Below are 17,073 nucleotides of genomic sequence, written 5' to 3' on the forward strand. Positions count from 1 at the left end.
TAAAATTTGGGCAACACTGGGTCTCTTTTCCCCTGGCATGTCTGCTTTATTGCCTCCAGTACCATCACTATTTTTTTAAAGCTTTTTTATTTATTTCTCTCCATTGCCTCCTTGCTTTGCATTCACTGTATCTGTTGTGTGCTTTTTTCTTTTTTTAGGAGGCACCGGGAATTGAACCCGGGGCCTCCATTGTGAGAGGAAGACACCTAATGCTTGAGCCACCTTTGTTCCCTTCCATCACTAACATTTATTAAGCACCTACTTTGTGCCAGAGACTGTGTTAAGCATTTCATATTTTTTCTGTGATTTAATCCACATCACAGAGCTATGTGGTAGGTACTAACTTATCTCCTTTTACAATTGATAAAAGCCTGAAATGTAAAGAGGTTAAGTCGGAAAGTGGACGTGGCTCAACTAGAGAGTCTGTCTACCATATGGGTAGAGCACAGGGTTCGATACCCAGGGCCTCCTTGACCAATGTGGTGACCTGGCCCACGTGCAGAGCTGCCATGTGCTAGGAGCAGGGGTGCCCCCGCATGGGGGTGCCCCATGCACAAGGAGTGTGCCCTGCAAGGAGAGCCACTCTGCATGAAAAAAAGCGCTGCCCTCCCAGAAGTGGCACTGCACACACGGAGAGCTGACACAACAAAAAAGAGACAGTTTCCCATTGCCTCCGAGGGTGCAAGCGGACACAGAAGAACACATAGCGAGTGGACTTAGAGAGCAGACAACAGGGCGGCGGGGGTGGTGGTGGAGGGGAGGGAAGAGAAATAAATAAATCTTTTAAAAAATAAAAATAAAGAGATTAAGTGGGCACCTAGCAAGGAAGTGGCCTATGCCATTCATCCCTTATTTTCTGAGTTAAATTGTACCAACCTACCTCAAGTAGATCATTTCACGCCTTACAATCCCAAATCCCAAATACAATTCCAGATTCTGAAAATCAGCTTGCCAGCCCTTTTCAGTGCTTTACTTTAACATTTTCTTCTTTCGACAGACAGAAGCATCAACTTTTATGTTATACTTCATGCATTGCAGATCTGTCACTGTTTTTCCCTCAATTCTCTCTTCTGCATGACTGAAACAAATGATAATAATAGATGAACTCTTAGCTTTCCTTCCAAGATTTCATATTCTAATGCCTGAGTTGCTTTACTTTGAACTTAAACTTTATTCCATTTCCCTACATTCTATTAAAGGTTGAAAGCTATAAAGCAGATGCTCATTTGTAATTATGAATAGACAGCAGAAAAATTTCAATGGCAAGCAAAAAAGTATAACATGGATTATGAATGAGGCAGACTTTTTTGTTTTTAATGCTGCTTAAAAGATAAGGAAAGAATATTATAAGGACAAGCTTGTTTTCGAAGAGATGCTTAATTATTTTATTCAGGCATCTATATGATTCCAACAAAATATTTTACAGTTCATTTATCATAAAATGTCCAAGGCAACAAGTTTTTATCGAACATCTATTTTGTTCTCAGAAATTTTAGGAGAGTAGAGACCATGTATAAGAAATGAACCCAGCCCTGAAGTGCTTGCAATTTCGTGGAGAGAAAACCAAACATAATAATTGTCCCCAAGGCAGTATATATTAAGTGCTTTTCTTAACCTTCCTTCTAGTTTTTCAGCAAGACCTGACAATTTGTTCTCAAAATACAGCTTGAATCTGTCTCTTAGGAAAAGTTTGATCCTGAATTTCAGAAATAACCTAGTTTAAAATTTTAAAGACTAGAATCTTTATTGCCAGATTATTGTGATCAATCCTTAAATCTGGGTTGAAATGCTAAAAGATGCTTCCATGTTACCCACTTTTATATCCTTTTGATCCTGTTACACTACAGAGTCATCAGAAATTGGACCTTCCCTCGTCATTCACACCACTGTCCCATTTGGAATTACATACTTGGAACACAGAACTGAGGATGTGCAGGAGTTAATCATCCAGCAGCTGAACAATATTTTTCCAGGTTTGCCTCAGCCAGTTGGTACCAAATGCCAGAAATGGAGATATTCACAGGTAATCAAGGAATCCATTGGTATGAGCACAACCATTTTCTAATAAGACAGCAGAATTGACTTTACTTTTTCATCCTTTGCCACTTTCTAGTGAAAAAAAATTTACAATGTGATCTTTAGCGCAGATATAGTTTTGCCTAACGTCTGTTAATGGGACAATTATTTCTCAACAACAGGTACATTCAATTTTCTCTAAAGTTATGTTGAAAGTCCAGCATTTTAAGACTTATACACCCTGAAAATCTGGGGCTTCCTATACAGGCAAAGCAGGTTATATATCAAAATGCAGCTGTTTCTCTGGGGTTTTTCTAAATCAGTCCTGTGGTTATATAGAAACCACTATAACCTCCCAAATTTTTACAATATGTCAAAGTAACCTTGCAAGTGTGTTTTGCTGCCACAATTTTCGTTGTTATTTAAGTTCCTACTTTGGTATTGACTGCTACTAGCAGAGCTCTTTGGAAGAGAAAAATGAATACCTGTATCAAGTGGCTAGTTGAGCTATTTTTCAGGGTTAGCTATACCTCCTCCTCGTTCTATCAGTTCAAACTTTAATTTCTCTATTCCAAGTAAATGTTGACTTTTCTGAAAGTCTCTGTGTATTCCAAAGGAGGTTTGTGAGTATTCATAGAAAAAGTCATTTGATCTATAAACACAGTTGTGACATTATTCAGGGACAGTGGAGCAAAAGGTAGAAAGTGAAAAGAAGCAATGAATTGTTCATTTTTTCCTAAGACTTCTGAGCCCATTGATCAACTGACTTATCAGCACTGTTTTAATTATCTGAACTGTGAAGCCTTTAGATAGGGGTGTTGTAAGAAATCACAGCAGATTTTGTATATTTTAAAGGGCTTTCCAAAACCAGAGGAAGTGGTAAATTATTTCCTAAAATATTGCAGCAGGTCTCTGTGTTTACCCATATCTTCTTAAGTTAAATTATACTGTGAAACTTTGGGGAAAATATTTACTTAAAACACATCTTCGTCACTTTAGAAGACTTTACTTTTTTTCCCTTTTAAAAGCATTGGAAAATAATCTTGTCAATATAATTTGAAATGAGATATTTTAGACAGCTAGTCACTTTACAATTTATAAATATTTCTATAAAAGAAACAGTAATTTGTGAGGTTTTGTTTTATGCCTTGCTCATAAATAATTTGTAATAAACTGAAAAAATGGTTAAAATCACTTATTTCTTAAAATGATTTGTCCTCACCACAAAATGACCTATTCAAAGTTGTGCAATATCACAAAATTTAATTAAAATCTTTGAACATAATATACATCCGAACTCTAGCAATGATTTTTTATTACAGTCTGGTTGTTCTTTCTTGAAATTATCCCACTAGCATTTATGGCTCTGTAGGCATGAAGTTCATATGGGTTACAAAGCCTGAAAGGGAAAAAGTTGTCATTTGAACTTGGAAGTTTCCATTTTTCACTAGTTACTTCTCGGAGTACCTTGAACATTATTGTAGCAAATAGCATTGTCATTTATGACAAAGAGCTTACCTAGGTTGTGTTTGATCTTTTTTTTTCCTTATATAAAATTACATCACTCTAGCAAAAGAAATAATAAAAGGTCCAGAGATTTAATAATATTTATTTAGTTTTCAGTTACCATTCCCAAGGAAACATTCCTCTAATGCTTTCAGTAGGTCCATCTCCACCTTTGGACTTTGACATAAATGCATGCACCTCTCTTTCCTTGTCACCCCATCGCATGCACTCTACCATCCATGAGTTCATGTATATTGATCTATGAATATGGTTAAAATAGTCCTTAAAGTATAGGGAAGGATGACGTGAGACCAGGGGGAAAAAAGGGTGGGGGAAAGCAGGGGATGGAATAGGATAGCAATGCCAAGCACCGATGGTATGCCAGGCCTGGCCTTTCAAAGGTGTGATAGTTAATGTCAAGAGCAGTCTTCTGCCCTTGTTAGTTTTAACCCACCAAAGTGTTGAGAAAACCAAACCTCAAAAAGATGAAATAACTTCCCTAAGTTTGCATGGGTAATAATAGCAAAACTCAGTCTGTCTACCCCTCAAGTTCTTCCATTCCTCTTCTTCACTCACCCTCTATTTTCTAAGGCTGTTGTAACAAATTACCACATACTTGGTGGCTTAAAACAACACAAGTTTATTATCTTACAGTTTTGTAGGTCAAAAGGCCAAAATGTCCACTGGGCTAAAATCAAGGTTTCAGCAAGGCTGCGTTCCTTCCGGAGGCTCGAGGGGTGAATCCGGTTTCTTGCCTTTTCCAGCTTCTAGAGGCTGCCTGCTGTCCTCCTTCCTTCATCCTCAGAGCCAACAAAGGCAGGTCAAGTCCTTTCCACATTGCATCAGCCTGACCTTTTCTGCCTCTCTTCCTCTTCCAAGCACCCTTGTGATTAGATTGGGCCCACATGGATAATCCAAGGTAATCTCCCTCTCTCCAGGCTGGGCCTCCTAATTTCATCACACAACCTCAATTCTCCCTTTTCATGAAATATAAGTTCTGGAGATGAATGTAGACATCTTTGGGGGGAAAGGCATTATTCTGCCTATCACACCCTCCTTTCCTGCAGGATGCTTTGGTAGATCCCTTTATGAGGCATGTGTCCCACAACCCTTCTAAAGCCTCTGGAAAGAGCATCAGTCCTTTAAAATACAATCTCCTACTAGGGAATGCTGGTTTCTGGAAGAGAAGGAGAGCATTTTACACAGGGGCTATTTCCTGTGTCCCTGGTGTCACATATCCATAGTGGCAGCAGTGGGGTGAAAATTGTTCATTTTTTCCTTCAGTTACTCATTTATTCAACAAGCATTTAATGATTGGCTATGATACACCTGGTACTCTATTCACAGACCCTAAAGACTAGTATTTGCTGAAGGCCATCTCCTAAGACTCTAAATTTTGTCCTGAGTATGATAACGCTGCATTCTAGCCAGTGCTACTCTTAGCTGAGAACGAGCAGATGAAGAAAGGTGTGTTTGAAAGACTTGAGAGCTGCTTCTGTGCCTCCCATTTTGGAATTGAATAAAACGCTTGAGTAGGTGGATCAAACAAACTTGGGAAAGCAATAACAGATTTTTTGTGCTTCTCAATTCCTCCCTTTGCAGTTATTTGCCCTCCATAATTTAAATATTTATTCACTCAATGTCACTTGATGCTTAGTCTGTGAGGCATTGAATTAATCTTTCTGTAACAAGTATGATATATTAACCCTTTCAGCAGATGAATGATAACTGAAAATGTCTTTCCCATTTACCTTGACAGGTGGAATGTAATCAAATGCTCTCATCACTGCTATTTGCTGTGCTTTCTATTGTTACGTTGTCTATCATAATGCCTCTAACTGTACCAATTGTCTAATTTGCTTTTGAATTTAACAGCAATTTTTCTCATCTTTCTTCAGTTTCTGAAAACACCAGTTGCCCTTTGCTCTACTTTATTTGGCATTACTTAAAAAAAAAATCACCAAATGTATTTTCAAATATCAAGGAGATCAGGAGAGGAATTTGGGGAAAGGTGGAGGTGGTGAATGATGACATTGACATCTTTTGTTAAAAGAAATTTATTTGGACTAGCCTATTAAGTTTGAACAGTAGAATTAAAAATCTATTATCTTCTTTAGTTACATTTCTTCACTTGTTCGTGTGCCCTGACACTGTGCCTTCTCTCTCCCCAATGATAGGGCTTTAATTTTTGAGGAGGAGAAGGAAGATCATGACTTCTTTAAGAATCTGATAAAAGCTATGAATGTAAATTTTTGTATCATTAAAAAGGTACATATAAATACAAAAATTGCATACAATTACAAGGATTCATAAACACCTCAAAGTCCTTCCGTGCCTCTAGCATTTGAAACACCTGCTGTAAATGTTATACTAATAAAACCTGAACAAATTAAGAGATCCTCATAGCCCAGTCTAGGCATATTGTTGTTGTCAAAAAAACAGAGTCCAGTGACCAAAGGGAATTTAAAGCAATTCCAATAGTTACTGAAATCTTGTAAACAACATTCAAAATGTATCATCTTCAGCAGTACTTTTGGAAATCTCTCTCCTCATTCCTTGTACTTCCTTGTACTTCTGGAAGCTCCCTCAAATCCTCTTTAATTAATTCTTAATTCTCCACTAAAACTTTCCCTGACATCAGTCATGTAAACTCCTTTATTTCCTCATTCTCTCTTTACCCACCACTTCAATGGCTTAGCTTTTTTTTTTTTTTTTTGAGGAGGCACCAGGACCTCCCATGTGGGAGGGAGGTGCCTAATCACTTGAACCACCTCCAGTCCCTGCTTGGTTGCATTTCTCATTATGTTTTCCTCCTTGTATCTCTTGTTGTATCATCTTGTTGCATCAGCTCACCACGCAAGCCCATTGCATCAGCTTGCTGCCTTGCTCAACCTCTCCTGGAGGCACTGGAACCGAACCCAGACCTCCCATGTGGTAGATGGGAGCTCAGTCGTTTGAGTCACATCTGCTTGCCAGTGGCTTTGCTTTTAACTGTTTTTTTTTTTTTTCTTCCCCATCTTAGACTAGTAACTCTTTGACCTTTTTAATTCTAAGGTCTCATTTTGGAGTCCTCAGGACTTCCTCAACTGATTACCACAGTTGGCAGGGTACTGCCTGGGAGACAGAAGGAATAAGAGAGGAGAAAAGAAATGTGAAACAGCTTTAAGTCCAGAATTTTCCTTAGAGGTTTGAGTTTGAGGGGGATGGAATGTACTCAGAGAAGAACCTGAGACTACTCATATACTTATATTATTCCCTTATGAGATTAATTTTTGATGAATAGTTGTGCCTATTCTACATTGAAAGGTCAGATGATTAGTAATTTACTTTCTCTTTCTAATGTATTTTTCTATTGTTATCCTCCTCATTTTCTTCTTTTAAGTAGGTTGGAATTGGACAGCAGTGACTGATTTAATAATTAAACTTATAAATCTAAAAGATCATTGTTCCCTTCAATGGAGTCAGTCACTATGACAAGCAACGCTCTTATTTCAACAAGACTGGGCATCCCTTTCAGAGCTTGTCATGTCTTCTTTAGCGTATTATCATGGATCAGGTCTTTGAAAGTTGAGGTTGAATTTAATGTTTGTGAAACAAACAAAATCATATTGATTATTCATTTTTATTTAAAAGATTTAAATCAATCTTGACAAATTGTAAATGTTTTTAAGGTATAACTAAAGCAATATGAATGGTTTTCATTTGTTTATCTCTTTTAATATTACTGGTAAACTGATTCCAAAAGCAGTTTTAAAGCTGGCACCCCTAAAAGACGTTGGCGAGTACAATGTGAAGTGAAGGATTTAAACATATCACCCTATAGGATGGGCACTTTGAAGGACAAGAGTCAATTGTGTTTATATTAGATACATTGTTTTGTTGTTTATTTCCAGTGCTCTTTATGTTTTGGCCATTCTACCTCTAGTTCTATGACTTTTCTCCAATATTTGTGCTTTATAATCCCTGTTGTTGTTATTCTTTAATAAAATGGTGGGGTGATGATAATGAACTTTGGAGTCAGACAGACTTCACATTAAAACCCGGATCTGTGTGTGCCTTTGGGCAAACTAGCCTGCAATCCCAAGCCTCAGGGTACACTTCTGAAAATGGTAACAATTGAAGCTACCTCTTTAGGGTTGAGGTCAGGAGGAAATGAGAGAACAGAGTGGACAAGGCCTACTACAGTAATTAGTACAAAGCCAGTTCCCCATAAATATTACTACTGAGAATTGCAGGGTGAAGGTGCTTCTTCACCTGGTCAGTTCTTTTTTGGTACCTTAGCTCGCGTGTCCCTTGCTCCTTGATAACTCTCCTAACACCCCCATGCTATCCTGTTTTTTCTTTTTTCCTACTCATTCTCTTCAGAGTCTCCATTTTCTTCCCTGTTTCACATCTGCAAGAAATGCCAGCTGGTAAAACATGGACAGGGAGGTTTCTGAAGGACTGATTTAGTGCCAGGGACTCTGACACTCAGTTATACCCACAAGGAATTAGTAACACCAGAGCAAGCTGAGTTAAAGTGGTGGATAGCTGTGGTCACAAGGAACTCTTGTCAGTGGGTTTTGTAAAGCATATACATTTTACAGCTTCTTACCATTCATTACTAAACTAGCTTACCCATTTTCCATGGTTTGGTAACTTAACACATTTATGCCATGAATCAGCTTTTCCTCTCCTGAAATAGTGGCCACAGGGTTCTCCTGCCTAGTTTACAGTGACCTCTGGAGAGCTAAAACAGTCTGGGATAGGTGGACAGCCACGTGACCCAAGCTGTCAATGACAAGAAACCTGATATGAGTGTCAGTCTTAAACATTTCACTGAATGATCTCCCACCTCTTTGACACTGGAATATAATGAGTCGCTTCATTTTATTATGAGACAGCTATATATGTGTGAGATCATCAGCTAAGGAACTCTGATCATTGAACTAGAGATATACTGTCATTTTAGGAATTTACATGAGTGGATATTTTCCCTTTTCACAAAATTCTGTATCATATGAACATTAAATGTTTCAGCACACGTGTTTAATGAATTCTTTTTTTTTTTCTCAAGTACCTTTGAGACTTACCCTGCCATGTAGTCAGTATTGCACCTTTTCATAAGAACTAATTATTTTGGATGTTTCTTTTTAGAATAGTTTAAAAAGGAGTCTGCATCATCTAGTCCTTGACAAATGCTGTATAGATACATCTGTATCCAATATTAATACTTAAAACCAGATGATAGATATTATGTGCATTGACACTCTAAGAGAATTCCAGCACTATTCCAGAAAGAGTAAATTTATTTGATCTACTTAGGCACCAGTATTATGCTCTTAGACTAACAAACGAAAAAAGTTCAGTTGACAAGAGATATTTATACCCACATTATAAATTAATAATGTATAGTTTTCTCTTCACTCAACATGTATGTGTTGAGCTCCTACTATGTACCATTTTCTAAGGATTCAGACAGTTCCCTTCCTTCAAGGAGCTTTCCAATTATAAGCAAGGCAGACCAACTAACAGATCATTAAGATATGGTACAAGATGCTATATAAGCAAGGTATGCACAATGTACTGTGTAAGCACAGAGCAGACTTGAGGAGGGAATGGTCAGAAATAGTTTCCTAAAAAAAATGTCACTTGAGCTAAATCTACAAGAGGAGGGAATCAGATGAGCAAAGGAATGATGTTAGAATGATGTCCTAACAACACCTGCACTTTCCCTGAGGCAAGAGACTGCAGGGTACATTTGAGAAATGACCAAAATTTCAGCAGGATACAACTCAGTGTGGAACAATGAGGCTGGAGAAGCAAGCTGGATCCAGTACTTCAGGGACCCTGTTTGTCATGCTAAGATTCTGGACATTATCTGCTAGTTCAGTTCGGCTGAGTAACGATGCTGTCAATTACTTCTGGCTAGGACATTGCTGTCATCATAATCAGAAGTGTCTGGAGTAATGCTCTACTGGTTCTATTTCAGATTCCCTTTTTCTCTCTCTTCACCGTGGTTTTTGTCATCATTTGCTGTAACATTTCTATATACCATTATGGTGCACATCAGATTGATCAGTCAGCATGTTACTAAGCAGCCGTCATACATATTCTCTCTCCCCCCCCCAACCTCCTCCCTGCCAGCCCTTCATTCTCAGGCTCCTTCTCAAAAATGCCATTTATTAATCCCCACTCCCTGGATCTCACTGAGCTCTATATGTAACTCACTTCATTCTCCAACCTCCTTGTGGACTTTATATTCCTTCCCTGTTTCATAGGCTAGAACTCTGAAAATTAGAGATCTCAGGTACCTTGTGTGAGGTTCTGCTGCTAAGAAATAGCAAAACTGGAATTCAATGACAGACTTTTTAAAGAGCTAGTCCTTTTAAACACCTCACTTTACTGCTGGTAATTATTTGCGTTCTGGCTTCCCCCTTCCCAATTATAAAACATTCTTATGTCATCTTTCCTTTCACTGAGGTCAGCAAGAAATAATAATAGTTAACATTTCAACTCTGATTTTAAAAGCATCCTTATGGTTATTTTTACTTGATCCGCATAACAATTCTCACAGATCAGGAAGTACATATTATTACCTTTGCTACAAATGAGGAAACCGAGATTCTTATTGAAAATTTTGCCTAGAGCAGAGTTTCTTAAACTTTTTTATTCCACGGACCCCTTTGCCAGTCAGGTGAAAACCACAAACCCCTTACTAAGTCCACACTATACTGTGTATTATTTAATAAATATATCACATCCACACCAACATGTCCCACGAGAATAATTTTTAAAAATTTTTCAATTCAAGCCCACAGACCCCCTGAAATCTTTCCAAGGGCCCCTTGGGGACCCATGGACCCTTAGGTTAAGAACCCTGGCCTAGAGTGATGGCTCTAGTGAGTAGCAAAATAAGAATTGGAACTTGTTGCTTCAGATTCAGAAGTCCATGTTTCACACAATATATAAAAAGTTAACTATAAATGGATCATAGAAATCAATATAAAACCTAAAATTATAAAACTTCTAGAGGAAAACATAGGAGAAATAATATTGAGTTTGGCAAAACATTTCTTAGGTAGGACAAAGCAGCCTCACCCATTAAAGAAGAAATTGTTGTATTGGACTTCATCAAAATTGAAAAGTGTCTTTGAAAAGAAAATGGAAAGACAAGCCACAGACTAGGAGAATATGATTACAAAACATACATTTGAGAAAAGACTGCTATCCAGAATATATAAAGAACACTCACAAATCAATAATAGGAAAACAATCAATTATTTCAAAACAGGCAAAAGATTTGAAAGGACAATTCACTAAAGAAGAGATGTGGATAGCAAGTAAGCATGCAAAAAGATGTCACTCATAACTGGTCATTAGGCAAACGCGAACTAAAACTACAGTGAAATAGCTTGGCACAACTATTAGAATGACTCAGATCAAAAACTGTAAAGATACCAAATTGTAACAAAGATGTAGAGCAACTGGAATTCTTATACTTGGTTTGTTGGAATGCAAAATAGCACAGCCACTTTGGAAAATGGTTTGTCAGTTTCTTACAATGTAAAACCTACTGTTACCACATGACCCAGCAACCCCTACTTTTAGGTATTTACTAAAGATAAATGAAGATAAATGTCCACAAAGAAAACTGTATGCAAATGTTCATAGCAAATTTATTCATAATTGCCAAAAACTAGGAATAGCCCAACTATCCCTCACCTGCTAAATGGATAAACAAGTTGTGGAACATCCATTTAAAAAAACAAACAAAAAAAGAATCAGTAATAAAAATATGTGCAATTATGTGAATAAATCTAAGAAGCATTATCTAAGGGAAAGAAGCCAGAGTCAAAGGCTATATGCTATATTAATCTATTTATATGACATTCTGGAAAAGACAAAACTATAGGGACAGAAAACAATGGATCAGTGGTGCTAGGGGCTGTGACCAGGAGAAGGAAATTAACTTCAGAGAGTCACAAAGGGATTTGGGGAAGTGAGGAAATGTTCTCCATATTGTTAGTAGTAGTGGTTACACTACATTTTCAAATTTTATAGAACAGTACACATTTTAAAACTGAATTTTACTGTATGTAAATTATATTTAATACTTTAAAAAAAAAAACCTGTGTCCTCTATTATTGCATTATTGTATCTGATTTGCTTATGAGTTAACCTTTCTATTTTCACAGTATTCAAAGAAGGAAGGCAGGCTGTTTCTAGAAATGAAAATCCAAAGGGCTGCCTTCTTCTTTGCCACAATATCCAGCCTACATACAGAGCTGTTAGATTCATTCAACGTGAATGAGAACCAAAAAGAAATGGCAATATCCCTGTTTCTGGATCTTCAAGAAGAATAGAAAGGAAATGGGAGAAAAGATAAAGAATGGTCCAGTCAGTGGGAAATTAAGCTATCAACTTAAATGGGTAGAAGAAGTAATGATTAAGCCCAGTTAAGTTAGAAAGATAATTTTAGATTTATCTGTAAACTCACCATCAAATACATTTTGGCCCTTCACATTCTGTGATTCCCAAGCAATTGAATTCTTTGAGAGATTGTGATGGAATATTTATGTTTAGATGAAAAAAAAAAATCCCAAATATGTTGAATTACCCTAAGGACAGAAACTTATTTCTGTACCCAAGCAACATACACAGCACTCAGCAGACACTAAGAACGCAATAAATATTTGAAGAATGAAGAAAGGAATATGGTAAAATTTTCTGAAGGGCAAAATGATTTTCTATTAAAATTTAAAACTCTAAAGGGGAATCTAATAGGACTAATGTCTGTATGACTGCAATACTACTAGATAAATAGTATCTTGTTCTTTACTTTGTGCTCATTCTGAACAAATCCTCATCAAATAGACTGCTCCAGCATCTTCATGGCTTTAAAAGATCTAAACAGATTCAATGTAGACCTCAGCAACTGAATATACAGTTTCAGGAATATGTCCTTTGCAGTTCAAGCCCACTAAAGCTGCTACATTGACCATATAATTGATTTGTGGTACATTCTGCCTGCATCCAGCCAATGGTTTATTAAAAGAATAGACAAATACCAATGAAGTGAAAAGCTCCACCGAGAATTGACCAAACCACATCACTTTCTTCACACCTAGGATATTCCAACCAATAGTAATTTTACTGCAGCTTTCTGTAGTACCAGATATAGAGCTCTGTAGCCCAGAGCCCATAATACAAGCAACCCTTTCCCAATGGCACCACAAAAACACAGCTTTATGAAGTCATCATTAAATATAATAGAACACTAGAGAGATGAGTTGAAGAACAGAGGTAAGATGAGATAACAAATGACAGAAAAACCAATTAAAAAGTACCATCTCGGCAGGAAAGCACCAATGTGTTGATGAAGCTCTTAATGATTATTATTAAATAAGTACAGTAGCGTAAGACAATATGGGACTGAGAGCCTCCAACAGCAGTGGCCAGAAGAGATACAATATTCTTTATGGAAATATATCTAAAAATAGAGTAAAAGGTAAAATGAACACTGCAATATATCATTACTATTACAGTTCTGACTACCATTTAAGTAATATGCAATGGTTGGTTAAGAGAAAAAAATTTTTCCCCTTAGATACCAAATATATTCTATATGTATATGATTTCTGGCTGTTCCACAAAAATCCAAGCACAGAGATTGTTTTAAGAATGATTAATAAAAAGTTATAGACACAAATTGGTTAAGTCACCCAGGGAAAGTGGTTTCTTTACCTTTTGAAATATATTTCAGAAATGTATTTCCCATGGCCCAGAAAAAATTTTAAGGTTTATTTAGACTTTATGTCTGTGAAACTTTACTGCTGCTTAGCCATAAACTTTGTTACAATGGTCTTCATCTTTTGAAATTCAAGCAAATATGTGTACATCTCATACATACATACATTCACATACACACTTATTATTTTACATACCTTTCTATGTATTTGTACAATGGTGTTTAATGGGTGAATTAGCTAGGTAAGAAACCATCCTCACTTCCTATCTGAATTTCAGACTGATTCAGATATTCTGGTGCTTTTGCCTGGAATCCATAAAAGGTGAGCTAGAGGCAGAGAAATCAGCTTTGTAGGGGTGAATACCCAAGTTTCAGGACAAGGACCGGGGGTACCAGAACAGTTGTTTTCCTAGGCAGCGCACCTGTTCAAGAACTCAGTCAGAATGGAAGTAAAGTAGGGCAAAATGTTGTAGGTCTCAAGAATGGAGGTTAATGTGTTTATTTAGAAAGAAAAAACAAACTTTAGAGACTGAGAAACCAAAGAAAAGTATTTCCATAGAGAAAGATTACATTTAGAGACTCTTTGAACACTGAGAATTCAAAACACTCAAAAGTTTGAATTTGTTTTTTGTTGGCCCGTGTATATACGTTCTTTGAGCAAACATTTATTCAACACCAATGACGTACAATGGAGTTGGAGATGTCAGGAATATAAAGATGGGGAATGCACATGCCCTATAGCTTGCAATTTTGAGGGCTCAAAGACTTTATAAGGATCAACTGTCTCTTACCAAATTGCATTTTGGTGAGTTGAATGTAAAAGAATCAGCAACAATTTTTTGCATTTTCATCAAAACCCACAAGGATTTTAAAAGAAAAATAGAACTAGAAACATTACATTTTGAACATAGCCAATAGAAAATATTTTGTATTGTTTTGAAAAAGAAAATCTGTATTCAGCTTCCATTCTCCCCATCTTCCTTTTCTGTATCAGTGAAATTTACTTAGTGGTTGATGGTATTTTGCCCTGTTGACACAAAGCTCAAGTCTCATCCTTTTTAGAGTGCCTGGACTACTTCTCCATCTTTAAATATGTATACAGACATTTCCATTGACATCCGCTTAAGTTCTGGTCTCTCCTTCATTTATTTACATTTCTCCCTGTTTTTGTAAGCAAGCTTATAATAGAAGCTCTAATCAATGCCTTGGGACTAGGATAAGAATGTGGAGATGTATACAGAGGGCCAGCAGGAACCACATTTATCCTCCTGGGCATATGCGATTTGAAGATAGGCTTTTATCCCACATCAGATTAAGTCTTTTCCCACATCCCAGTTTTTCCCCAGTTTATGGTAACTACCTGAATAATTTAGCCATAGGTGAACAAATGAAGACTGTTACCTCAGACTCTAGTACTACCTAGATTTACATCTGTGTAAAAGAGAAAGTGTGCATATTTCTAGGAAGTTAAGTTTTTCATAAAATTTCATTCATTTTTAAAAAAATACTTCTCCACGTCACCAAGCCCACACCAAGGTTGTCTGGTGTTACCTGAGATCACTGAAGGCTTTTCCAAGCCAACTCCACATCTTTTAAGTAAAATATTCCTCAGGTTAACAAAGACTCTGTGCGCTGAGACACATTAAGCCTCGCCCCAGAGCAGTTGTTCCATGGACCAGTAAAATCCCACTTAATGTTTGGGAACTGATATAATATTGCCATCTTTTTATTATATGATTAAGAGTTTAAAACACACACACAAGAATTTAAAAAACAAAAACACAACTATTAAGAATTTAATGAAGGGAAGCAGATGTGGCTCAACTGATAGAGCATCCACCTACCATTTAGGAGGTCAGGGTTCAAACCCAGGGCCTCCTGGTCCGTGTGATGAGCTGGCCCACACACAGTGCTGCCACTCGTAAGGAGTGCCATGCCATGCAGGGGCATTCCCCATATGGCGGGGGGGCCCCACATGCAAGGAGTGCGCCCCACAAGGAGAGCCACCCCGCACAAAAAGGATAGCCCACCCAGGAGTGGCCCCACATACACAGAGAGGTGACGCAGCAAGATGACACAACAAAAAAGAGACACAAATTCCTGTGCCTTCTTAGGAGAAAGCAAGCGGACACAGAAGAACACACAGCGAATGGACACAGGAGAGCAGACAATGGGGGGGGAGGGGAAAATAATAAAAACAATGAAAATAACAACCAGAAAATAATAAAGATAACCTCATATAGCAGATTTATACATATTGTAATACAGTCAACTGTGAGAAAGCTCATAATTCTAATTCTTTTTTTTTCTCATTTTGCCCTGGATTGGCTCATAGGAACCACTACCTTTGAGTTTTGCATAAGGGTTATAAAAGAATAAGTTAACCAAATATTTAATTTCTGCTGTTTATATACCATGGCTTGGGTTCAGGTTTACTCTGGCAGCAGAGTAGAGAAAGGCAAGGAAGTGAGAAAATGTATGAATCAGCTCCATACCATCCCAGCCTCATAGCTATTCATTATGGCCAGTGTGGCCAGTACCTCACACACACACAATGGGCAAGGGAAACGCCAGTGCAAGGAGTTTATTACTCAGAGTTTGCCCTAATCAAGTTAGCATACAACTAGGAGACAATAAGTTTTCCCTGGAATCTTGGGACAATTTAAGAAAAAAGTCACCCTCTGAGACTGGAATTAATTTTTAAAAAATCAATTTAAAAATGCAGTATATCAAAAGCACAAGAGATGTTTTGGACATCACTTGCTGTTGAGACTGGGGCATATTCAACGCTATTTAAGATGGCCCTCAGGAATGTAATGTAACTTGAAAAAAGTAGTAAAATTATCTACAGCCTTTTACAATACTTGTTTAACGTAAATCATCTTATATGCAGTTGAGAAATAGGAGATTGATCTCACAAGGGAGTCTTATTGGTTTCATATTTGTTTATGTTTTGAAGTGATCAGGAGTAAATTTTCTACAAGATAAAGCCCTAGATAGTATGACAATTTTAGAAAAAACTGAAAATCAACAAAACTATTTTCTTTTAGCACAAACAATGACTCTTCCCTGGTTTTAAGAACAGCTGGGTTTTCCATCAGATTAAACTCTTCAACAAAGGTGCAAGTGTGGATGAAGAAACTGCAAAGACATTTTCCCCTTTACTAAAATGATGCATTTGTGAAGAAGGCTACATCCTGAAACGTATTTCTAATTTAAATCAAAATGGTCTCTTTTAGAAGCAACTGTCCCCCAGGATCTGCATCTCAAAGGAGGAAGCACAAGCCCCAGGTTTTATGCAGCAAAGGATTGACCAGCTGCAATGCTAGGTGCAGATGCTGGGAGAACATTAACAGTGCCAATCATTTTACTACGATGTTACTGTTTTTGTTAATGCTTGGTTCAAAGTGCCATAGGTTTCAAGTCATCCGCCCTCATTCTATTTTTCCCTTAAGCCCTTATATTCTTAGAACCCAGTGTTGTAGAACTAAGATCATAGCTAAAATGCCCATATTTCATTTTCATTTGGCAGTCAAAGCCCTGATGTGACCATGGGAGGACAGTGGTCTTAGGGTAGGAAAGGAAAAGTATTAGAAGGAATTGTAATTGAGCCTCCAGTATCATCTGGAGGAAATGGATCCTGATGTGATCATCATTCTTGGCATTGAAATATCTCTGGGTGGAGAAGAGCAATGCATCAGGCTTTCCTGGCTTAATGGGCAAAGGTGTTGGCAGAGGGGAAGATCCCAGTAAAGAATATTTAATTCCTTTATTTTTAATTGCATGTTTGCTCACAATCTTCTAATCCAAGGTTGGCATAT

General features: G+C 37.3%; 1 protein-coding gene across 1 annotated transcript in view; it reads left to right on the forward strand.

The window, feature by feature from the left end:
• Positions 1-17,073, forward strand: part of RNLS (renalase, FAD dependent amine oxidase) — a 412,797-nt gene that overhangs the window by 387,488 nt on the left and 8,236 nt on the right. Inside the window, exon 6 of the mRNA XM_058298840.2 lies at positions 1,848-2,023. Coding sequence (XP_058154823.1) covers positions 1,848-2,023 — 176 coding nt within the window. The remainder of the gene's footprint in view (positions 1-1,847; positions 2,024-17,073) is intronic.

This window comes from Dasypus novemcinctus, chromosome 6 (assembly GCF_030445035.2).
Source record: "Dasypus novemcinctus isolate mDasNov1 chromosome 6, mDasNov1.1.hap2, whole genome shotgun sequence".
Classification (NCBI taxonomy): Eukaryota; Metazoa; Chordata; class Mammalia; order Cingulata; family Dasypodidae; genus Dasypus; species Dasypus novemcinctus.